The sequence below is a fragment of the Anomaloglossus baeobatrachus genome, chromosome 4 (genome assembly GCF_048569485.1).
Source record: "Anomaloglossus baeobatrachus isolate aAnoBae1 chromosome 4, aAnoBae1.hap1, whole genome shotgun sequence".
In the NCBI taxonomy this organism is placed as follows: domain Eukaryota; kingdom Metazoa; phylum Chordata; class Amphibia; order Anura; family Aromobatidae; genus Anomaloglossus; species Anomaloglossus baeobatrachus.
The window spans coordinates 599,137,661-599,162,513 of NC_134356.1; the positions used below are offsets into that span (position 1 = coordinate 599,137,661).

Consider the following 24,853-nt stretch of genomic DNA (forward strand, 5'->3'; position numbering starts at 1 on the left):
CATGGAGCGCACGGGGGAAACATGGGGAGCACGGGGGACAGAGCCAGCATGGGGGGGGACAGAGCCAGCACGGGGTATACAGAGCACGGGGGAAACATGGGGATCATGGGGGACAGAGCCAGCACGGGAGGGGAACATGGAGCGCACAGGGGAAACATGGGGAGCATGGGGGACAGAGCCAGCACGGGAGGGGAACATGGAGCGCACGGGGGACAGAGCCAGCATGGGGGGAACATGGAGCGCACGGGGGACAGAGCCAGCACAGGGGGGAACATGGAGCGCACGGGGGAAACATGGGGAGCATGGGGGACAGAGCCAGCACGGGGGAAACATGGGGAGCACGGGGGACAGAGCCAGCACGGGGCAGAGCACGGGGCAAACATGGGAGCACGGGGCATATACAAACAGAGCACAAGGCAAACGGAGCACAAGGCAAACGGAGCACAAGGCAAACGGAGCACAAGGCAAACGGAGCACGGGGCAAACGGAGCACGGGGCAAACGGAGCACGGGGCAAACGGGGCAAACGGAGCACGGGGCAAACGGAGCACGGGGCAAACGGAGCACGGGGCAAACGGAGCACGGGGCAAACGGAGCACGGGGCAAACGGAGCACGGGGCATACGGAGCATGGGGCAAACATGGGAGCACGGGGCAAACATGCAAAGAGGGAGAGAAATTTGCAAAGAGGGAGAGAAACGGCTGCAAAGATGGGGTAAACATGGCTGCAAGGATGGGGGGTAAACATGACTGCAAGGATGGGGGAAACATGGCTGCAAGGATGGGGGGTAAACATGACTGCAAGGATGGGGGGAAACAAGCCAGGATGGGGTACATTTAGCAGTATGGGGGATACATTTACCAGGATGGGGGGATACATGAAAGGATTGGGGGGAACATGCCAGGATGGGGGTACATGGTCATGCCAGGATGGGGAACATTTAGCAGGAAGGGTGACATTTACCAGGATGGGGGACATTTACCAGGATAAGGGAACATGCCTGGATGAGGTACATATACCAGGATGGGGTCATTTAACAGCATGGGGGAACATTCCAGGATGGGATACATTTACAATGATGGGGTACATTTACCAGGAATGGGGTACATTTACCAGGAATGGGGTACATTTACCAGGATGGGGCCATGATGTGGACAAATATACCAGAATGTAGGAAATATATATCAGGATGGGGGACATGTTTACCAGGAAGTGGCCAGGAAGTGGGACAGAACTACACAATGAAGGGGGGGGGGGGAGAGCAACTCGTACATCTTTATGGGATTTCAAGATGTTCAGACTTTGAAATGTAGATGTGGATTACAGGGTGACATCTGATTACATTCTATGCTAAAATCTCTAATATGCTGCAATTTTTATTCCAGAAGGAATAATCCAACTGCTGTGTCTGGAAAGGGCAGGGGCTCAGCTACAATGTGTGGTAAGCACGAGCGTGATGCCCCCTGCTGAAGAGAAGATGGCGAAGGTAAGTTTACAATCAATTATTTACATAATAGGATTGGTTGGCACTTTTGAAAAAAAAAATGGGTTTAGGGCTACAGTTTGGGTACTCAGCCTAGACCAGTCATGGCGAACCTTTTACAGGCTATCTTTACATAGAGCAACGTTTCTTTTTTTCAGATCCTCAGAGAATTCTTTGCTAGGAGGAGCCATGGTGAATTTCCAGTGACCAGTATGAGAGTGTGTGAGTGATAACACCAAATGTAACACACTTGCTCCCCATTCACTCCTGAGACTTTGTAACACTAATGGGTCACATGACACTGGGGATGGAAAAGGGCTAATTGGACACAATTTGGCCATTTTTACTTAGGAGTGTATTCACTTTTGTTGCCAGCATTTAGACATTAATGGCTGTGTGTGTTAATTAGAGGGCACCCAATTTAACTGTTATACAAGCTGCACACTGACTACTTAACATTGTATCAAAGTGTCATATCTTCAGTGTTGTCCTTTTTGTTATATACAGTATGTCCCCTATCCGTGTATATGTGGCCCCATCATGGTATAACACATAACATTGTGGGTTATAGATGATTTAGTGAACAAAAAAAATGTATAATTGATGGTGGAAGTTTGACTTGGGTCTTTTTTCAACCTATATAACTATGGTAAATCTGTCCACCCATTCTTATCTATATGTCCCTCTTCCTGGTAAATGTATCCCCCATCCTGGTATATATGTTTTTATCCTTGTCCACATCCATATGATAAGAGTTTGGAAAAGGTCTGCTTGTTTAGCTTAAAAAAAAAAAAAGCTGTCTCAGAGATCTCATTTATATGTATAAATATGTGTGGTGATCAAAGTACTGGCACATTACAGTTTTGTCTTTGGAAGTAAAAAGGACCAGGGGTCCTGCGGGTGGAAGAAAGATTATTTGGGCAGGTAAATATGAAAGGGTTCTTTACGGTTAGAGCAGTCAGATTGTGGAATGTCCCACCAGAAGAGGTAGTAGTGGCAGACACTATAACAGCTTTTAAGAAAGGGCTGAATGATTTCTTCAGTACAAATAACATAATGGGTTATACAGTCATATGAAAAAGTTTGGGCACCCCTATTAATGTTAACCTTTTTTCTTCATAACAATTTGGGTTTTTGCAAGAGCTATTTCAGTTTCATATATCTAATAACTGATGGACTGAGTAATATTTCTGGATTGAAATGAGGTTTATTGTACTAACAGAAAATTTTCAATCCGCATTTAAACAAAATTTGACCGGTGCAAAAGTTTGGGCACCTCAACATAAAAGTGACATTAATATTTTGTAGATTCTCCTTTTGCAAAAATAATAGCCTCTAGTTGCTTCCTGTAGCTTTTAATGAGTTCCTGGATCCTGGATGAAGGTATATTTGACCATTCCTGTTTACAAAACAATTCCAGTTCAGTTAAGCTTGATGGTCGCCGAGCATGGACAGCACGCTTCAAATCATCCCACAGATGTTCAATGATATTCAGGTCTGGGAACTGGGATGGCCATTCCAGAACATTGTAATTGTTCCTCTGCATGAATGCTTGAGTAGATTTGGAGCGGTGTTTTGGATCATTGTCTTGCTGAAATATCCATCCCCTGCGTAACTTCAACTTCGTCACTGATTCTTGCACATTATTGTCAAGAATGTGCTGATACTGAGTTGAATCCATGCAACCCTCAACTTAAACAAGATTCCCGGTGCTGGCATTGGCCACACAGCCCCAAAGCATGATGGAACCTTTTCCCCTAATTTTACTGTGGGTAGCAAGTGCTTTTCTTGGAATGCCGTGTTTTTTTGCCTCCATGCATAACGCCTTTATGTATGACCAAACAACTCAATCTTTGTTTCATCAGTCCACAGGACCTTCTTCCAAAATGTAACTGGCTTGTCCAAATGTGCTTTTGCATACGTCAGGCGACTCTGTTTGTGGCGTGCTTGCAGAAACGGCTTCTTTCGCATCACTCTCCCATACAGCTTCTCCTTGTGCAAAGTGTGCTGTATTGTTGACCGATGCACATTGACACCATCTACAGCAAGATGATGCTGCAGGTCTTTGGATGTGGTCTGTGGATTGTCCTTGACTGTTCTCACCATTCTTCTTCTCTGCCTTTCTGATATTTTTCTTGGCCTGCCACTTCTGGGTTTAACAAGAACTGTACCTGTGTTCTTCCATTTCCTTACTATGTTCCTCACAGTGGAAACTGACAGTTTAATCTCTGAGACAACTTTTTGTATCCTTCCCCTGAACAACTATGTTGAATAATCTTTGTTTTCAGATCATTTGAGAGTTGTTTTGAGGAGCCCATGATGCCACTCTTCATAGGAGATTCAAATAGGAGAACAACTTGCAAGTGGCCACCTTAAATACCTTTTCTCATGATTGGATACACCTGCCTATGAAGTTCAAAGCTCCAATGAGGTTACAAAACCAATTTAGTGCTTTAGTAAGTCAGTAAAAAGTAGTTAGGAGTGTTCAAATCAAGAAATTGATAAGGGTGCCCATACTTTTGCACCGGTCACATTTTGTTTAAATGCGGATTGCACATTTTCTGTTAGTAATATTTCTGGATTGAAATGAGGTTTATTTTACTATCAGTTATTAGATATATGAAACTGAAATAGCTGTTGCAAAAACCCAAATTGTTATAAAGAAAAAAGGTTAGCATTAATAGGGGTGCCCAAAATTTTTCATATGACTGTAGATGATTTAGTGACAAAAAATGTATAATTGATGGAGGAAGGCCGAACTTGATGGACCTATGGTGTGTGTGTGTGTGTGTGTGTGTGTGTGTTTTTACCTATGCAACTATGGTATATATGTCCCCATCCTGGTTTACATGTCCTAAAACTGGGCCCCATCCTGGTATATGTGTTCCCTATCCTGGGTCCCTTCCTGGTAAATGTGTCCCCCAACCCCCCCCCCCCCCCCCATTCTGTTGTATAGGTCCCCTTCTGGTATATATGTCCTTATCCTGGGACCCTGCCTGGTGTACATATATCCCTCATCTTGGGCTTCATATATGAACCGTGACTGGTACCTACAACGCCAGTTACTGACATCTGTTTGGCCAGCGACATGTATTGCAGTGCAGAAACTCTACAGGTCTACGTGCAGCAATGCATTTCAGCTGGATGTGTGTCTTTGGATGCTGTGATAACACGCTCCGGGATCGCCTTTGCTGGGTTCAAAGGGCACGTATTCACCTCAGGCAGACAGCCGAATTCAAGGTGTAACTGACGCTTGGTCAGGTTTATTGCAGTGAAGCATAAACAAAAAGAAAAAAAAACACCAACAAAATAAATCCTTGCCTGTCCGGCACTAACTATACACGGTGTTATCCTAACTACCAACTGGAGGGCTTCTCCCTTCCAGCTAAACCATACAAACATCAGGCACTGCTCCTCACAAGTGTCTCCTACACAGCCAGGCTTACTGTGTTCCCAGATGGAGACCCTCCCCCAACTTCCCAGATTCCTTTTACCTCCGTCCTTCACCTCCCATTAATCCATTAGTAGCCAGGTGATCCTGGCCAGGCTAAGTCACATAGGACCGATACCGGGGTGAGATATACCTGCCCTCATCCACTAAACCCACATGAGTCTCACAATGCCCATCCAGCTGTAGTAGGCTCTGGGGTCGGCGGGCCCACTACATGGCCTGGTCATGTTCACGACCTCTGCGATCTCGATCATTATGCCTCTAGTCTCCAGGACATCTCCTGTTTCCCATTTGCCTCAACTGCCTGCTGCACAAATGCCCGTAGCCCCTGTGGACACCCTGATCTTGGGCTTTGTGGATCCACCTCAGGTAGTGAGCCTGGCATGGACATATATGGGCCAAAGTTTGTGTATGTGAAAAAGTGGAGTGCTGCAGCAAAGAGCTGGACAACCTCTTTTAAAGTGTATTTCCCACCCTGTATATCAGTACTGTGTATATTAGTAGAGTCATCCTCCTTTCAAGACTACAAATATGGTCATTGTTAGAGGTTTCAAGCAATTTTGCTTCACTTTTGTTTATTTATTTTTTTTTATTTTTTGTGATCATCACTTATGCAGATATAGAGTATAAACTCATAATTTCCATCTGTAATAATTGTTTCCCAGTTAACACTAAATTGGGGCTGAGTGTGTGTATCACTGTGTGGCCCAATGACCGTGAACCCTCCTCCATTGACATCACTTATTACCGGTCTATAATGATGAATGTTCCTGATCTATATTACTCAACATTGATGGGCATCTACTTGTCTCTTTCAGGTTTTCCCTCCCATAGACCAAGGGATGAACACATGGAGCATTCGCTTGACACATCACTAGTTCCCTGCGGGAAGGACAAGTACATTTCCAAGTGAGTTTTTCCTATTGGCACCTTCCAGCCTCATAATCTGTCTTCAGCACATCTTCTCAACTCTCAAATATATCTTGGCTTCTGATGTGATGAGGAAATTCAACCGAAATTAATCTTCTGTCGTAGATACATATTGGAAAATATCATCAAGGGGAAATTTCATGCTTCCACCTGGTGGATGAAAGGAGCTGCAACGCTTTCAAATTACTTAAAACGTCTGGTCTTAGTAATGTGTTGACTCCAAATGTCATCTGTGTTGGGCTGGAATTACACATCCATGTTTCGCTGTCCTAGTACGAACCACAATGCAAGGAAAAGCATGGTCTTCTGACCAGAACTCCACATCCTCAGAGGCATATATGACTGACTGTCGTATTTCATGATCCATATACGGACTGCAATGCTTGGAGTGTCAGTGGGTTTCTGTACCAGAACTTATGACCTCATATTTTCTTATGTGGCTATACGTTTGGTTCTGAACATGGCCTCATGAACCTAACCTTTTAAAGGGGTATTCCCATCTCCGAGATCCTATCCCAATACACTCCCTGACAGAAGTTCTGTCGCTTATCCATGTTATGTAAATAAAAGCTTATAACCTGACTTTAAATTCATCCATTGGTTTTATAAATTACTCTTTTTGAAAGCTGAAACTCTCTCAAATTTGGTTTAGGTTATGAAAATAAAGTTGCTGCAAAGCTGAAATATTGATCATTTAATGAACACAGAAAGGTCAGATTTTGGCAAGACAAAAGTTTTGTTGCCTTGTCATATAATGCACCCAATTCTAGTTTACATCCTCACCTGTGCTCACTAAATGATCGGTTAATTAGTGGGTGTGTATAAAAAGAAATCCAGCACCCCAGACATTCACTTGAACTGCAACTTGACTTCTGACAACATGCCAAAAATCCACCCTGCGACCAAAGCCTTGATTATCAAGAGGCTGAAGACCAGATCCATTTCAGAGGTGGCTGGCACCTTTTAATGTGTCTCAGCATCAAGTACAAAGAATTAAAAAAAGATTTGAAGAGTGTTTTTGACAAGCCCAGGTCCGGCAGACCCCGCAAGGCAACTGCTCAGGAGGAATGTTTGTTGGTTAGAAAATCTAAAGCCAGCTCCTGTTCCACTGCAGCAAAGCTCCAACAGGCCTGGTCACCTCAAGTCCCTGTGTCAACTAGAACAGTTTGTAGGATTCTATCTCGAAATGGCCTACATGGTCGAATCTGTGCCCATAAGCCAGCACTAAACAAAAGACAATTAAAAAAAACATGTGGCATTTGCCAAGTCTCACAGCCTGCTAAACAAATGGATGCTGGAAAAGTGGTAGAAGGTGGATTTCTTTGATGAATCTTCAGTTGAATTACACCACAGCCACCACAAATACTAGAGGAGACCTACTGGAGCCCGTATGGATCCAAAATATACCCAGAAAATAGTTAAGTTTGGTGGTGGAAAGATCATGGTCTGGGGTTACATTCAGTATGGGGGTGTGCGAAAGATTTGCAAGGTGGAAGGCAATATCAATAGCCTAAAATATCAAGAAGTATTAGCTACCTCTTACATTCCCAATCATAAAAGGGGTGAAATTCTGCAGCAGGATGGTGCTCCATCTCATACATCCATCTCTACAACAAAGTTCCTCCTGGCAAAGAAGATCAAGGTGCTCAAGGACTGGCCAGCCCAGTCACCAGAAATGAACATCATTGAGCATGTTTGGGGTAGGATGAAAGGGGAAGCTTGGAAGACAAAACCAAAGAATCTAGATGAACTCTGGGAGGCATGTAAGACTGCATTCTTTGCTATTCCTGAAGACTTCATCAATAAATTGTATGAATCATTGTTGAACCACATGGATGCAGTCCTTCAAGCTCATGGAAGTCTCACAAAATATTAAATATGGCTCTAATAGCACCACAACTTCATTCACCAATGTTATGCAACATATCTTTGTATTAGAAGTTAATTATTTGTTTGAATTTCACATTACTTTCTGTGGGCGACAAAACTTTTGTCTTGCCAAAATGTGACCTTTCTGTGTTCATTAAATGATCAATATTTCAGCTTTGCAGCAACTTTAGTTTCAGAACCTAAACCAAATTTGGGAGGGTTTCAGCTTTCAAAAGAGTAATTTATAAAACCAATGGATGAATTTAAAGTCAGGTTATAAGCTTTTATTTACATGACATGGACAAGCGACAGAACTTGTATCAGGGACTGTATGTAGTAGGTGTAATAATAATAATAATATTAGCACATACCTCCAATTACAAATGTAGAATAGTTCTCCTGATTAGCTGTCTCTTACCTCATGTGTAAAGCATTGCAGGTTAGGTATCCATGGTCACGACCACTCAGTGACAGACAGTTGCTCTTGGTCATCACCATGGATACCTAAGCTGTTGCAATGTCCTGTCTATGAGGTAAGAGATAAAGCTAACAAGCAGACCTATACTACATTTCTAATTGAAGGTATTGTTATTGTTACTATTATTATTGTTATTATTATCTTACTACATATTGGGATAGGATCTTGTAGATGGGAATACCCCTTTAAATTAACCATGAAGATGTGGGTAGGCAGATTAATTTAAATTTGGTAAGATCTGCTGAAACTCTGTCTGCTATGGTGATGCACAAAGGACAAGACGTCTCAGTGAAAGGAACTGGGGCAAGGAGAAGTTCTGGGAGACCAACCATGGGCTAGTCATCTTTCATGCATAGGTCCTGATCATTCTAAGTGTTTTCTCCAGAAATCTGAAGTAAAACGCTTGGATAAGGTCTCCAATTTTTTTTTTCGTAACTTGAGGTTGTGCAAAAATCTATGCATCTTTTGGAGTTTTCACTGCAGATTTGCTTAGCTGCGAAAAAAGTGAAAGACCTGGGGTTGGATTGAAGTGTAATGGGGCCGAGACGCCACAACTCGTCTTATTCATGATAAGCTGGGGCGTACTTTATGCAAGAAATCTTACTCCAGTTCCTTACTGAAGTAAAGACCGCTTTACACGCAGCAACATTGCTAAAGCGATGTCGTTGGGGTCATGGAATTCGTGACGCACATCCGGCCACGTTAGCGATGTCATTGCGTGTGACACCTACGTGCGATTGAAAATCGTCGCAAACGTGCAAAATCGCTAATCGTTGACATGCTCCCCTATTCCCAATTATCATTGCAGCTGCAGGTACGATGCTATGTGTGACACCGCAGGAACGAGGAACCTCACCTTACCTGCGGCCGCCGGCAATGAGGAAGGAAGGAGGTGGGCAGAATGTTATGGCCGCTCATCTCCGCCCCTCCGCTTCTATTGGGCAGCCGCTTAGTGACGTTGCTGTGACGCCGAACGAACCGCGCCCTTAGAAAGGAGGCAGTTCACCGGTCACAGCGACGTCGCTAGGCAGGTAAGTAGTGTGATGGATCCGCAGCGATTTGCCCGTGATGCACAAACGATGGGGGCGTGTACGCACGCTAACGATCTCGCTAGCGATCTCGCAGCGTGTAAAGCGGCCTTAAGACACTGGCAGTGGAGCATTGCCATTTGTGGATGGATACCATGTTTGGCATAGGTGGTCTCTTTGACTGGAGGCTGCCCTTCCCGTGGTTGTTCCTTCCCGGTGAAAGACCTGGCTAGTTTCCTGCCAGCGTTGAGAAACATGTGATGGTGTCTCCGCAGGCTTTCTTGTTTTGAATATTTCCCAGGGGGCATTGCTCTAGAATCACTGCGTTGAGAAACACGTGATCGTGTCTCCGCGGTGTTGGATGTTGGTCTCCCTAAGGTCAACCATCTTTGCTTATGTAGTGACGTTGCTGTGACGCCGAACGAACAATAGAAAGGAGGCGGTTCGCCGGTCACAGCGCCGTCGCTAGGCAGGTACTGTAAGTAGTGTGACGGGTCCGCGCGATTTTGTGCGCCACGGGCAGCGATTTGCCCGTGACGCACAAACGATGGGGGCGTATACGCACGCTAGCGATCTCGCTAGCGAGATCGCAGCGTGTAAAGCGGCCTTAAGACACTGGCAATGGAGCATGGAGACGCATTCTACTTTACTCTATATTCATTAAGAGGCACACTTCTGACTTTACAGTCAAGTGTTGAAGGGCTCAGAAGGCTTCATAGGACGTGTGTATCATTTTCTCATGTCTCAGCTTCCAAAAATAGCTAATAACAATTTATATTAAACAAATGGTCAATGGCAGATTTTCCTCTAGAAGAAAAAAAAATTCTAATTAGTGTGTGGTTTTAGTGATTTTTAGTTTTTTTGTTTTTTTTTTGCATTTTTAATCAATGGGCGAAAATGCAGCAAAACCAAAGCCTGACCTGCAAACCACATGGCTGGTAATACGATTGTGTGAACAGTAATCGCAGCTTTTAGTAGAATCCTCAGCTCTCAGACATTGTGGGCAAGTTAACTGTTTTTAGTTGGGATGTACAGCAACCATTATCTGTACTATTACAACATGAAAGAAAAAAAAAATGTTTAAAAGAACTGATTTCTCCGTGGTTCATACCTTTTTAATGGCTAACTGAAAAGATCTGAAATTTCCTTTCAATACCAGCAATTTCATGTCATTGATGCTGTGATCAGGGTTAGGCTACTTTCACACTTGCGTTCAGCGCAATCTGCCGCTATGGAGAATTGCGCAGTCCGTTAACGCACTGCGCTATTCTTCATAGACTTGTATTGACGACGCACCGTAACGCAAGTGTCTGCGTTGCATCCACTGGACGACGCTGCATCGTTATTTTGACGTAGCGTCGGGCGGAGGGAACGCTGCATGTAGCGTTTTTTGGGTCGTTAAAATAAGGCACTTTGATTAATTCTGTTAGAATCTAAGGTGTCTAATGATTGTCTATGGGGGCGGATTTCGCCGCAATGCACTAAGCAGCAGAATCCGCTGACTGATTCCATCACGTTCTACTGAGCATGCTCTGCATGTCCAGCAGAACGATCTAAATCATTTAAAATCACTCCTGGTCTCTCACCCCCTCTCTCCATACTCACCGATCACCGGGGTGTGTGCGGTGATAATGATGGAAGCGGTATTGCCGGTGTATGTGCGGTGATGATGAGTGCGGTAGTGCCGGGATGTGTGTGATGATGGGGGCGGTAGTGCCTGCGTGTGTGATGATGATCAGTGCAGTAGTGCCTGCGTGTGCGGTGATGATGGTCTTTCTCTCTCTCTCTCGCGGCTAGAAAACTTAATGCAATGCGTTATTTCCCAGAAATCCGTTGCCTTTATAGTCACACTATTTGCAAGGCATCCGTCACATGCGTCACACAACGCAATGCAATGGATGCCGTTCAATGCAAGTGTGAAAGTAGCCTTACAGAAATGTTTGGCCACAGGTAGATCTATCCTTTTTTCTCTAATTGTGTGGGGGTGAGAATTCATCCTTCTTCTGAGCTGTTGTCCTGTCTCCCCTACATACAGACCCCCAGTTGGACATTTGGTACATAAAATTAACTTCACAGCATGACATTTATGGTATTGAAAGGAAATTTCAAATCCCAGAGAGACCGGAGACTTTGGGAATACAAACTTATGATGATCTTTGACACATTCAGAGCAGGCATGAATGTGTCACATGGATTTATGTCTTTTTACATCAGTTAAGAAATGTTCTCTTCAGACCATCTGGTGGCATCCCGACGCTGGACCAGCCCTCAATCAGAGGACAATAAAACTTTCACACTCCTTATCTATGAACTGCTGCAATATTTATGACCACAACAGTTTGCCCTCTTGCCATACTGATTGTTCTGCTTCACGTCACTTGTCTTATTTACTGCTAAATTCTATGTCCTGTTGTGTATAAATATGTGACTCTTCAGATGTTGTGTGATACTCTGCCTGATGAAGAGACCTGCGTAGTCTGGAAAGCTTGCTATTATTACCATCTTTTCAGTTAGCCATTAAAAGGTATCAACTACTGAGGACTCAGTTCTTTTAAACACTTTTTTTTTCATCTCTACTGGCTAACACAGTACAAAGATATACAGTATTTTACCTGTATCAACATGAAAGAATTGAGACAAAGAAAGCTGAGCGGTCATACAGTCCAGTCTGCAGAGGATCTCCACTTTAACAAAACTTGAACCGTTAGTAAAGCATCTTTTGCAGTCTAGTCTATAAACTTCTATAGCATAAGCCTGCAGCTGGTGTATACTCCAAAATGTAACATCTGGATGCTCTAGTTCTAGCAAATGATTAGAGGGGAGGGGGAGAGGATGTAGGTGAAGACAAAGGCTATGTGCGCACTTTGCTTTTTACCTGCTTTTTTGCTGCTTTTTCAACTGCAGCGTTTAATGGCAAAATAGATGTGCTCTGCTTTTCAAGCAAAGTCTATGGGAATTTGGGTTTCTTGTGCCCACTATGCAGTTCAAACTGCAGCCTTTTTGTGGCAGAACTTTGGACAAAAACTCAGCTTTGCAGTGCAAAACCCAAATGGCAAAAACAATTGACATGTCAATTGTTTTTGCCATTTGCGTTTTGAACTGCAAAGCAGAGTTTTTGCCCAAATTTCTGCCAGAAAATGGCTGCAGTTTGAACTGCATAGTGGGCACAAGAAACCCAAATTCCCATAGACTTTGCTTGAAAAGCAGAGCACATCTATTTTGCCATTAAACGCTGCAGTTGAAAAAGCAGCAAAAAAGCAGGTAAAAAGCAACGTGGACACATAGCCTTAGCAGTTTTGATTGAGTCTTGGAGCCAGTGGGTGGCCAAAAGGCCAACAGCACATGAGGGTCTCTTACAGATTTTGCATTAGGCCTCAAAAGCAGTTTAATCTAGGTTTTGCTAGTTGTAGCCCTTAGATTCTCACCCACTAGATCTGACATTGGTCAAGACTTGTTGAGTTGATTAAGAACTGCACAACATAGTGGTTTATCCTGGGTTTTGTTCATCCATAGTTTCTGGGTAGACAGGATTTTTGTTAATCTGAAGGAGAAAAGTTTTTTGTTTTTTGTTCTATGTCACACAAGGCTTTGCTGCTTGTAGTATGGTCTTGTAGGACATTATTTTACGTTCTACAATGAAAGATGAGAAATACGCAGATTATACACTGATATGGTTTAACCATCCTTCAAGTCTGTTGGCATTTGTCTTCAGTAGGGCTGACGTGACCTAGATACTTCAGTACCCACCACAAAATATACTCTGTATGTCCCAGCAGTGAAAAGAATATATTGAAGGATTTTTTGTATAAGCTGAGGTGTCAGGTTGGTAAGGATAGAGATGTGGGCAAATGTCATAGTAAACATAGGAACAGCCTTTAGAACTCTACAATATAGGAAAGATTCCCAGAAGGCAGTAATACTAGAAGTTCACTTCACACCTGATGCACACAGTTACTTGAACATTACAGCTGATAATGGAGCAATTGTCAATGATGGTCCATTTGACTACCTCCCTGCATCTGGGCTGTGGGGACTGTAAATTCCAGAATTGCTGTCTCTCAGCCTGCCCCTTAGCACCATGATTTTTCTTGAAGCTCCTCAAAGTTGTGGGAATAATGTGTCCTAACTGGATGCCGTCAGCCCCGGATCCAGCATCTCCACGCACTCTGCTGCTGTAGCATGAGATCAGACTATTGCCAAATCACAGCAACATGCCAACAAGCTATGCAATGCTCACCAAACCATCCTAAGGCCTCCACTTTAAAGGGTTATTCGCAAAATTGCAAATGATTCCCTCTGTTATTTGCGTCAGTCCAATAGAGAATTAAAAAGTGGGTGGGTCAATCAAGAACAACTCTGCTCCATTCATGAAGAGATTCTGCAGAGCCTGGTTTTTAGGTTCCTGAGCCACCCTCTTGAAATTACTGGGTGTCCCAGTGCTTAGAATGTCAGCAATTGGTAAGTTAACAATATCTTGGGAAGAACTCTTGAAATAGGTCTTGTAATGGGTCCACACCAGTGTCTCGGCCCTCTGTGTGCCCTCTTGTGTTCCTGGACCGATTTAGAGCTCTCCTCTACTCATGGTGCCAAAGTCTAAATTTCCCACCATCACATGGATAGAAACTAACCAAATTTCCCAAGAAACAACAATGTCTTACAGTAAAACATATGCCCACAAATTTTAAGGCACAGTACTGGACATAAATTATAAATCTAGAAAATACAATCGCACAAGCCAACTTTTCCCCTTATAATGACGAGCACACGCATTGCAAAGCTCCGAGCAGTGATCCCATTTATATAGGAGCAGCTTCTCTCTACACGTTACATCTGCACTGGGCATAGAGAGGACACAATTTTAATTAAAATGTAAATGTCACATAATCTACCCGACCCAATGCATGGAGGGGGGCTGTAAACATGAATTACTTTCTTCCCCTCCTCCATTGAGGATACACACATGGCAGATTGTTCTATATATAGTCGTCCCAGTTTTCACTATATAAATCTGGGGATTTGCTGTATACGTTGTACTCACACACTTATTAATGCAAAATCTGTCTCCTCTAGGAACGAGTTGCTGGCACATCTGAAGAATTACAATTTTTATTATGAAGGACAGAACCTACAGCTCCGACATCGAGAGGTAAAGAAATACACTCTGAAAAGAGACATATGTCTTCAACTAGGATGAATATTTCACTGTTTATTAGCTGATTTCCATATAGAAAACCGCACTGATAGTCAAGAGGATTTCTGAACTACCATGAACCGAATATAGCTCAATTGACAGCTTCTAGGAGGATTGGCTCCCCATTTTCTATGATTTGAGACATGTCTGTTTTAGTAAAGATTTGCAATCCATATAAAATGCTGGAGAATCCTTTCATAGAACTCTGCATCATAGTCTTGCTCTGTTATTCCCCTGGGTAATGTTTGAATAAAATGACAACTGAATGTTGCTGCTGAAAAAAACCACCCCCACAGCATGATGATGCCACCACTATGTTTGATGGTGGGGATAGTGTTTTCAGGGTGATGTGCAGTGTTAGTTTTCCGCAACACGTAGCATTTTGCATTTAGCCCCAAAAGTTTTACTTTGGTCTCATATGACCAGGGCATCTTTGTAATCGCAGTGATTTTTTTTTTTTTCTACAAAGTATCAGAGTATAGGAGGCTGAATACAAATGCACATCACAATTTTCAGATTTATATTTTCAAATTAATTAGAAACCACGTATAATTTCCTTTACACTTCACAAATACTTGCTGCTTATTGGTGCTATATCACATAAAATTCCAATAAAATACATTAAGATTTGTGAGTGCAATGTGAAAAAGTTCACAGGGTATGAATACTATTTCAAGGCATTGTGTATATGTATAAATGCAGTAAATATATTTCTAAAAGTGCTATTGACATGAATTTCTCACTAGATGTTGGTAACAACCCATTCAACCCACACAGGTAAAGAAATCCAGCCATAGATGAACCTAAATTTAGTGAGGTGTAATAATGAGAAATGACACAGGGAAAAAGTATTAAACACATGAAGAAAAGGTGCAAAAAGCCATGGAAAGTCAGGACACCAGGTAAAATCTATAATTATTTTTCACGAGGTGGTAGTAATTTAGAAAGCAATCCTATGAGCTGGTTCAACTAATGACCTATAAAAAGGTGTCTCATTACCAAGGTGCCACACAAGAAACCTTTCATGATGGGTAAAACCAGTGAGCTGTCTCAAGACCTTCACAACCTTATTATTGCAAAACATATTGATGGCATTGGTTACAAAAGAATTTCTAAACTACTGAAGATTCGAGTGAACACTGTTGGGTCCATAAGTTGAAAGTGGAAACATAATTTCACCCTAAACTAGTGACGACCAGGTGCTCCCAGCAAAATTTCACACGAGTTAAAACAATCATCAAAAGAGTTGTTCAAGAGTCCAGAAAAAAACAGGAATCAGCAGGCACAATTGCTTCAAATAAAACAATTAGTAATCCACTCAACCTCCATGGCCTGTATGCACTCTCACCACACAACACTCCATTTGCTGAACAAAAAGCATCTTCAAGCATGTTTAAAGTTTGCTCAACAATATTTCGACAAGTCTCTAAAATACTGGAAGAATATAGGCTGGTCAGATAAGACCAAAATTTAACTCTTTGGTTGCCATAATACACACCATGTTTGGAATCAAAAAGGCAAATCACCCCAAAACACCATACCAACAGTGAAGTTTGCCAGTAGGAACATCATGGTGTGGGGCTGTTATTGAGCATACGGCACTGGCAAACTTCATATAATTGAAGGAAGAATCCATGGACAAATGTACAGAGACATTCTTGACATAAATCTGCTGCCATCTACCAGGATGATGGAGGTGGAATGATGAGGGAGATTTCAGTAAGAAAATGATCCCAAACACACAGGAGATTCTCAATTGGTCTCAGAGAAAGAAAATAAAGCTGCTAGACTGGCCGAGCTGATCACCTGACCTGAGTCCAATAGAAACTTTATAGAAGTAACTACAGCTCAGAGTTCATAGGAGGTCACAGAACCCTCAGAATTTGAAGATTGTGTGGAAGAATGGGTGAAAATCCCAACTGAGCAATGCATGTTGCTAGTTTCTCCATACAAGAAGTGTCTTTAAGCTGTTATCACCAACAAAGGCTTTTGTACGAAGTATTAAATAACTTTCAGTAAACGTGTTCAATACACTTTCCCTGTGTCATTTCTCTTTACACATCACTAAATTTATGGACATATATGGATTGGATGGGTTGTTACCGACATCTGGTAAGAAATTGTCAATAGTACCTCTTTAGAAATATATTTACTTAGAAAATGTAGTCATGAGTTCAATACTAATTTTCACGCTGTGTGTGTGAATATTTATATGCTTCTGTGAAGAAGTTTCTAGATGGTATTCCTAAAGCACCAGAATCACAAGTCACAAGGAACAACTTACAATGAGCCCATTGATATCGGAGGGAGGGTCCATCCACACCTTACATCTGCACTGGTTTAGAACTCTGTATTGTATAGTTTCTGCAATATATCCGGAACATCTGACTTTTTCTAAATCTTTCATAGATTCTTAATGGAAAGTAACCCTGGTCCTAATTCCATAACAAATTGCCTACATCAATCCCGGCAGGCAAAAGGACATATATTGCACATTGTGCTGTATTGAATCCCAGTGGCCTTTACATGCTTTCATTTTATCAATAAAGATTATGGCTTGGCCTGATGATTCAGGAGCCCATCACAACAGCTTCTTCCCTTGCCATTGATAGCTGGTAGTTACCTCCTGGTCCATATAATATGACTATATGGCATCACACTATTTGACTGAATGTTAGACTTTAAGGATTTTTCAGGGTTTTTTTTTTGCCCATAAGTTATGGAGTGATTTATTTCACAGGAAGAGGACGAGTTGATTGTGGAAGGATTACTAAATATCTTCTGGGGCTTGAGACGTCCTATACGACTTCAGATGCAAGATGACAATGAACGAATTCGCCCTCCTCCGTCATCTACATCTTGGCATTCGGGCTGTAACCTGCTCAGTCAAGGGTCTGTATGGTTTTATAGTCTGATGTTGTTGTTGTTGTTGTTGTTGTTGTTGTTTTTGTTCTTTTAATAAGGGTCATTATCTCAACGTATGTTAATCTTACAGAAGCTTTTAATTGCTAGACTCGCATTAATGGTTAACTTTTATATTACTTTTGTTGCCTTTTTTGTTATTTCTATAATGGCAGCAAAATTAATATGAAAAAACTTTTGAAGAAGGAGTCAACTGGTTTTGAAAAGCCCCATCAAATCAAATTCCCTATGAAAGCCTCCTGACATCCAATAGGTCTTCACCACTAATTAGCCTTAATAGTCAATGTATGAAGCTTATCATAGGCAGTGTTTAAATTTTAAGATGTGTTTCATATAAATATCCCGATTTATAATAATTACTGAATAGCGACTAATATAAAGATGGAAGTGACCAACATATATTTGCTGAACGATGGCATAAATCCTCCAGGATTTTGTATCTTCATGGTGATGAAAGTAGAAGGCGTATGTGTTACCAAATTTAGCTACAGTGACTTCATAAATGGCTATAAAGCATAAGACATCACACAGGATTATATTAGTGAGGCCTCCATTAATGTACCTGATTATTTATATGCTATAAATCAGAAGTCATTTATGAGCATGTCTTCAAATGTGATAATTACGGATGAAACATGGTTCAAAACATTCACAAGGGGCCGACTCAGCAAAGCTTTTACTCCTAAAATTCTAGCTTAAAAAGCTTTGAAGTCTCAAAATTTTTGTGCAGCTCACTGCGACTTTTGGTGTTGACACCATTTTCAACAAAGTAGGTGGAACTCGGATGAGATATAGCAACCCCCACTTGTCAAATTCATGATAAGCGGTGGCAATCCTTTCACCACAAATCTTACACCAGTCTCTGACTCGAACAAGTCCCCTCTTCGAGACTGGCAAGAAAATCGCTAGTCGTGATAAACCTGGGCTATTATGTGCACATGCCCTCACTGTATAGAGCAGTGTTTCTCAACTCCAGTCCTCAGGACCCACCAACAGATCATGTTTTCAAGTTTTCCTCAATCAGCTTTTTCACAATTTCTTTAATGTTGCACAGGTGATGGAATTACTCCCTGCCTAATATTGAGGAAAATCTGAAAACATGATCTGTTGGTGGGTCTTAAGGATTCGAGTTGACAAACACTGGTGTAGAGAAAACTCCGATTCATCAAGGCCAGTGTTTTTCAATCCGAGTCTAAGTTTCCACTGGACACCTAAGGGGTACTTTGCACGCTGCGATATCGCTAGCATCGGCTAGCGATGCCGAGCGCGATAGTACCCGCCCCCGTCGCACATGTGATATCTTGTGATAGCTGCCATAGCAAACATTATCGTTACGGCAGCTTCACACGCACTTGCCTGTCCTGCGACGTCACTCTGGCCGGCGACCCGCCTCCTTCCTAAGGGGGCGGGTTGTATGGCGTCACAGCGACGTCACAAGGCAGGCAGCCAATAGAAGTGGAGGGGCGGAGATGAGCGGGACGTAAATATCCCGACCACCTCCTTCCTTCCGCATAGCCGGTGGAGGCAGGTAAGGAGATGTTCCTCGCTCCTGCGGCTTCACACACAGCGATGTGTGCTGCCGCAGGAACGAGGAACAATATCGTATCCCCTATTGGTGCGACATTATGAAAATGATAGACGCCACACAGATCATCGATTTTTCGACGCTTTTGCGATCGTTAAACGGCGCATCTAGGCTTTACACGTTGCGACGTCGTTACCAGCGTCGGATGTGCGTCACTCTTAGATTTGACCACGACGATATCGCAGTAGTGATGTCGCAGCGTGCAAAGTACCCCTAAGGGTCTGCACACACAATGGCCCCAATAAATGAAGACTGGCAATTTTTTTTTTTTTTTTTTTTTTTTTTTTTTAAGCTGATCTTAAAGAGGGGGTATGTTGAAGTCAGATGTTCCTGATTCATGAAGATGTAAACCACACAACCCACAAACACGGGCGTGTCAGGAAAAGGGGAGATTGTAACTCTGCCGAAGAACATCTTTTAGTGAAGTGTTACAAACTACTAGACTTTTGTATTGGAAGACTGTAAACAACTCAGGTTATAAGGCTGACATATTGTGTTGGTATCTTGATGGGAATCAGTTACTTTTACAGAACGTAGAGGGTGTAGTAATTTTTTTTATTTGCCTTTTTAAGGGCCCGTGCCCATGATCAGTGTTTTTGGTGTTTTGGGTGCAGCGTGTTTTTGCCTTGTCCAAAATACTGCGTTGTACAGTGCAAACACAGTGGATGGGATTTATAGAAATCACCACTCTTTGTTTTAACGCTCTGTAAATTGACCTGCGGAGCAGGTTTCCGAGCCTCAGAATATCAATTTATTCTTGTGGGGACGCTAGTAATCTGAGCAGAAATACGGAGTGAAAATCCACTGTGTCAATAATCCTGAATGTAGGCACGGATGCTGCGTTCTCCTGCCCATTACATTAGCGTCTCCGCAAGAAAAAACCTGTTGCGTTCGGAAAGTAAGAAAAGCCTGATCTTGGGTATGAACTCTAAGTGGTGCAGTTTCTGAAAGACATCCTGAACATTGCTTTTTACAGTTTGGAAGAACGACCCTGTTTTGCAACTAAAAGAATAGTGATTCGTAACTTTTAGAAGTTTCGTTGCCACAGGGTCCCTCATCAGTCTGCATCAATCTGTCTGTAAACACCGTTGTTTGCCCCCCAGACATGAGTATAAATGTGAAATTTTGTGAGTTCTAAATACATATTGGCATTTGCAAGTGAGCCCAATATGTCCACAATAATTGCCAGCAGGGCCACTGACAAAAGCCTTGGACCTTTTTATTTATTTATTTTTTTAAACAAGTATGGCCCCAGAGCAGTAAATCTGGTTTGTGACACCCCTTATGTAAAAGCAAGAGGACATTTTTTTTTACAGTAAATCTACCCGCTGTTTTGCCCTTCTGTATCCTCAGTACACACGTTCACAGTGATTGTATATATTCGCCGATTGACAGTGCTGAAACAACTGGAAGTTGTTTTGGACTCCGATCCAAGAATTTTGGCAAAAACTTTTTTTGCTGTATTCCAGATGCTTCCTCCAAACACAATGAAGAGAAACCCCACGTGTTAGAAAAACTCTGGAGCATTATCCATGTTATTGTTCTTGGGAACGTCTTCCCGCACACCACACACATCTCAGACAACCAAAAAAACCTTTCAGTACTTTTCACGTAGGAGTCGTTTGGCAGTTTCTTGGCGCCACATTGCTGGTGGTCGCTGGTGAGCAAGAAAATGTTCCTTTTATGCTTTAACTGCATTGTCTCTACGGCATGAATCATGTGGCTTCTTAGTACATACCATCCTCGTCTCAGTCATGAGACCTGAGTCATGAATCATATTTGCCTTTTTAAATGTGGAATCATAACTTATTGTCAAGGAATGAAGGCGCCATTTACCACCAGCTCTTCAGGGGAAGGTCCTCACCTAACCACTTCCACCATCTGGCGCCAGCTCTACATAAAACATAGTAGAGAATTGGGCTACTGAAGTAAATTGCAGTGGTACATAAATGTTAAGGTTTTAGGAACCATGAGTCCAAGGTGTGTGTGTGTGTGTGTGTGTGTGTGTGTGTGTGTGTGTGTGTGTGTGTCACGGGTGACAGTCATGTGGTTTCTGGCAATAGAAAGTCACTGTTTTGCTGCGTAAAATGCTCCCTAACTTTCTATTTTCTGCTGTTAGTATTCATTGTAATAAATAGCTTTCCTGTTGGATTTTCCTCTCTCCCTCTTTTGGACTCAGTAGCAACTTGCCTTCCACCCAGCTGCTGATCATCAGTATTGTGATACTAAACCACTACAGGGTGCAAGTGTGCAAGAAGGATGTCGGGCACATAGGCGTAATTGTGCCGCCCCCATTCCAGAAGCCGGGCTGCTCGGGTCCAGATCCGCAGTGTGGCTCGAGGGATTCTATCAGACCCAGGGGTCGCGCGGACACTTCAAATAAAAGGGGACGTATTTGTACGGGATTTGCCGTAAACTGTCTGTGACGCCACCCACGGTGTGTGGTGAAATGTGGCACCACCGCTGCTGTTGTGGGACACCCGGGAGACTATGGGATGGCAGCTGGATGTTAACCCCTCCGTGGGTAGGGATGGATGCCCCAGGGCCCAGTGTTTCTTATGCTGAGGATGGTGACTGCAGGGGCCAGCGCGCCCGGTCAGATCGGGGGATGTTAGTTTACTCACGATTAAATGAATCCCACAAGTCCAATGGTAAAGCAAGGTGCTGGTGGCCGGCCGCCGCGGTCGGGTGTATCTGATCCCACACCCGGGCTGGTGGTCTGTATCACTTTCCTCTGCACTCTGTGTTTGGTGTGGTGGACTTCCTGATGTGAAACACTGGAGTCCGCTCCCAGTCCTTTTGTTGGGAGCCTGCCCGTTGACTATTGCCCGTGGGATCTACCGGGCCCTGGCGGATGCCCTTTATCCCCCGCGGTGGGCTGTTGGGACTTTGGTTGGGACAAGACCTATAATCCTGCCGTCAATTGGTTAATTAGCTAGGCCGTTGGTTCCAGTCCTGGCTTCAGGGTCCAAGTACCCACTCTGTGCACGGTTTCCGGGTCGGTTCTCCGGTGTCTGTATCGGCGGGCTCCAACCCTGTCCCGGTCCACCTCGGATCTCCGGCAGCCGTCTTCCCATCTCCTGACAGATACGGACCACCGTCTGCCACCTAGCCAGTACGTCGGGGCTCCAACCCAGACACCTTTCCTTTCTGTCTCAGCCTTCACTACTCCACTCGACCTTCAACTTGAGCTTCCCAAGCTTAACTCCCAACTCTTAACTCTCTACTGCTTTTCCCGCCCCGGATTCTCTAGACTCCTCGGTGGGCGTTCCCCATCCGCCTGGTTCCACCCCCTGGTGTGTCTTTCCTTCCCTGGGGGAGGTGACTAGGGTTTCAGGTTAGCTGTGTGTAACCCTGTGTGGGATGGTGTTATGCGGGGGCCTAAACTGTGTGACTACCTGGTATTGCCAGGGTGTCACATAATGAGGTACACGACCTCTAGAGGCCACAAATACTCTAGTGGGAAAGGTCTGCAGTGTCATTGTAGTCGATCAAAATGAGTCAGGAGGTAAAGTGAATGCAGATGGAGCGAGAGAAGCCGAGGTTGCGTGAGAGCTAAGGGTCAGTAGCCAATAACCAAAGGGGAACAAAAACGAGGTCTGGGTACGAGCCGGAGTCCAAAGCCAAGAGGACACATCAGGGACCAGGGAGAATGCGGACCCAGAGTCACAGAAAGCCGAAGGTCAGGGAAGCAGGGAGTTCAGTCAGAGCAGGGGAGGAGAGGGAACAGGGAACGGAACTAAGGTAGTAGGACAACATCAGAACCACTCACAGGAACCAGAAATGAATACTGCGCGGCAGGAACTATTGTTCTGTCCCTACTTAAAGGCGATGGAAGGTGCGTAGTTGTGAGAGGTTGTGAGAGTCTTACCTTCGTTTTTCCTATAGGTAGGGCAGACAGGACCAGAGCGCTCCAGAGTGAAACATGCACATGCTGAGATGAAACAATGGTGGTTTATTTTCTCCAAAGGTTAGGACATGCAGAGTGCAGTAATCCAAGTACTTGGCATTGTAATTCTCCTGCGATGCTTGCCTCTGAAGCTACTACGTGGTCAGAAGACTTTGCTCCTAGTAGCTCCAATAAGGGATGTTGCTCTCACAAAACTCTGGCTGGAATGAACAAGCCAGGAAGTGATGCAAGAGGGTCATCAGACACTCCCATGGGCTGGACAAAAGAAACAGAGGAGCCGAAAGGTCTGACCAGTAGATGGCAGCAGAGACAAGCATGAAAAACATTAAATAACAGTTTTAACTAAGACAAATAGAAACGGCACAACTATAACTGGCGGTGTTCCGTGGGAAAAGACTCCAAGATAAGGCAGAGTGATCACCCAGAACGAGGCACTACAGAAAAGACTCCTCCCACTGGGCCTAGAACCAGAAAATACAACACACACAAAACATATTGGCTCTGCAAGAAAGCAGAACCACCAGAAAGAATCATGACAAGTATTCTCTTGGTGCTTATGTGCCGCCCCCACGCCAGCAGCCGCGCTGCTCGGATCCGGATCTGCGGTATGGCTCGAGGGACTCTACCGGACCCGGGGGTCAAGCGGACACTTTGAATAAAAGGGGGGGACATATTTGTACGGGTATTGTGGAAAACTGTCTGGCGCCACCCACGGTGTGTGGTGAGATGTAGCACCACCGCTGCTGCTGTGGGGCTCCCAGGGACGATGGGCTGGCAGCTGGATGTTAACCCCTCCGTGGGCAGGGATGGATGCCCCGGGGCCCAATGTCTCTGTACAGGAGATGGTAACGGCAGGGGCCGGCGCACCTGGTCAGGCCGGGGATATGACTCACAGTTGAATAAAGCACACAAGTCCTTTAGTAAACCAAGGTGATGGTGGCTGCTTGCCGCAGACGGGTGTATCTGGTCCCACACCCGGGCCGGTAGTCAATGCCCCTTTCCTCTGCACTTTGTGTTTTCTTATGTAGACTTCCCGGTGTGTAACACCGGAGTCTGCTGCCGGTCCTTTGGTTGGGAGCCATGCCCGTCAAATGCTGACCCGTGGGATATACCGGGCCCTGGCGGATGCCCTATCCCTCTCTGTGGGTGGTTGTCTACTTTTCGGGACTTAGATTGGGACAGGACCTAGAATCCTGCCCCAATCGGTTAATTAGGTAGGCAGTCAGTGCCGGTTCTGGCTTCAGGGTCCGAGTACCCCCTTGTGTGCACGGTTTCCGAGTCGGTTCTCCGGTGTCTGTACCGGCGGGCTACAACCCTGCCCCGGTCCACCTCGGATCTGCCGCCACCTAGCCAATGTGTCAGGGCTCTGACCCTGACACCTCTCAGCTTCTCCTCCTCACTCCTCTCTCAACTTGACTCTAGACTTAGATTGCCTATTTTCCCGCCCCGGGCTCTCCAGACCCCTAGGTTGGCGTTTTCCTTCCGCCTTGTCCCGCCCACTCGTGTCTGTCCTTCCCTGAGGGGGTGACTAGTATTTTGTTGGCTGATTTTAATTCTGTGTGGGAGCGGTGTTATGCGGGGGCCTATCTGTGTGACTACCTGGTTTTGCCAGGGCGTCACACTTAAATACTCCAATCTTCCCTTGACTGGTGCTGGTGATCTTATTCGGTTCATTCTAGCTTTGGTTGCAAGCAGATGTCTTGCTCTCATCTGTAGTATTGTTGCTGAACTTCTTTGAGTCACCTGTGAATAAGTAGTTCATGCTTCCCCCCCCCCCCCCCGTGTGTCCTTCTTGTATCTTTCTTTAGTGTTTAGTGGGGCTGACAAATAGGATATGGGTGGGATGAGCTCTTTAAGGTCCAGCACTAGGGATACCTAGGGTCAGGTATCCGGCTCAGCACATAGGTTTCACACCTATCTAGAGTGGTGAGGGACTCCAAGGACCAGCAGTAGGTTTGGCCAGAGGTCACCATCTCCCTCTTCCCTAGACCCTAGATGCAGGGGTCC

General features: G+C 44.2%; 1 protein-coding gene across 2 annotated transcripts in view; it reads left to right on the plus strand.

Moving 5' to 3' along the window:
- Positions 1 to 24,853, plus strand: part of RASSF2 (Ras association domain family member 2) — a 131,510-nt gene that overhangs the window by 49,199 nt on the left and 57,458 nt on the right. For both annotated transcript variants that reach the window (XM_075346175.1, XM_075346176.1), the window contains exons 2-4: positions 5,752 to 5,842; positions 14,309 to 14,384; positions 17,170 to 17,321. In XM_075346175.1, the coding sequence (XP_075202290.1) occupies positions 5,784 to 5,842; positions 14,309 to 14,384; positions 17,170 to 17,321 (287 nt within the window). In that variant the 5' untranslated portion in view covers positions 5,752 to 5,783. The remainder of the gene's footprint in view (positions 1 to 5,751; positions 5,843 to 14,308; positions 14,385 to 17,169; positions 17,322 to 24,853) is intronic.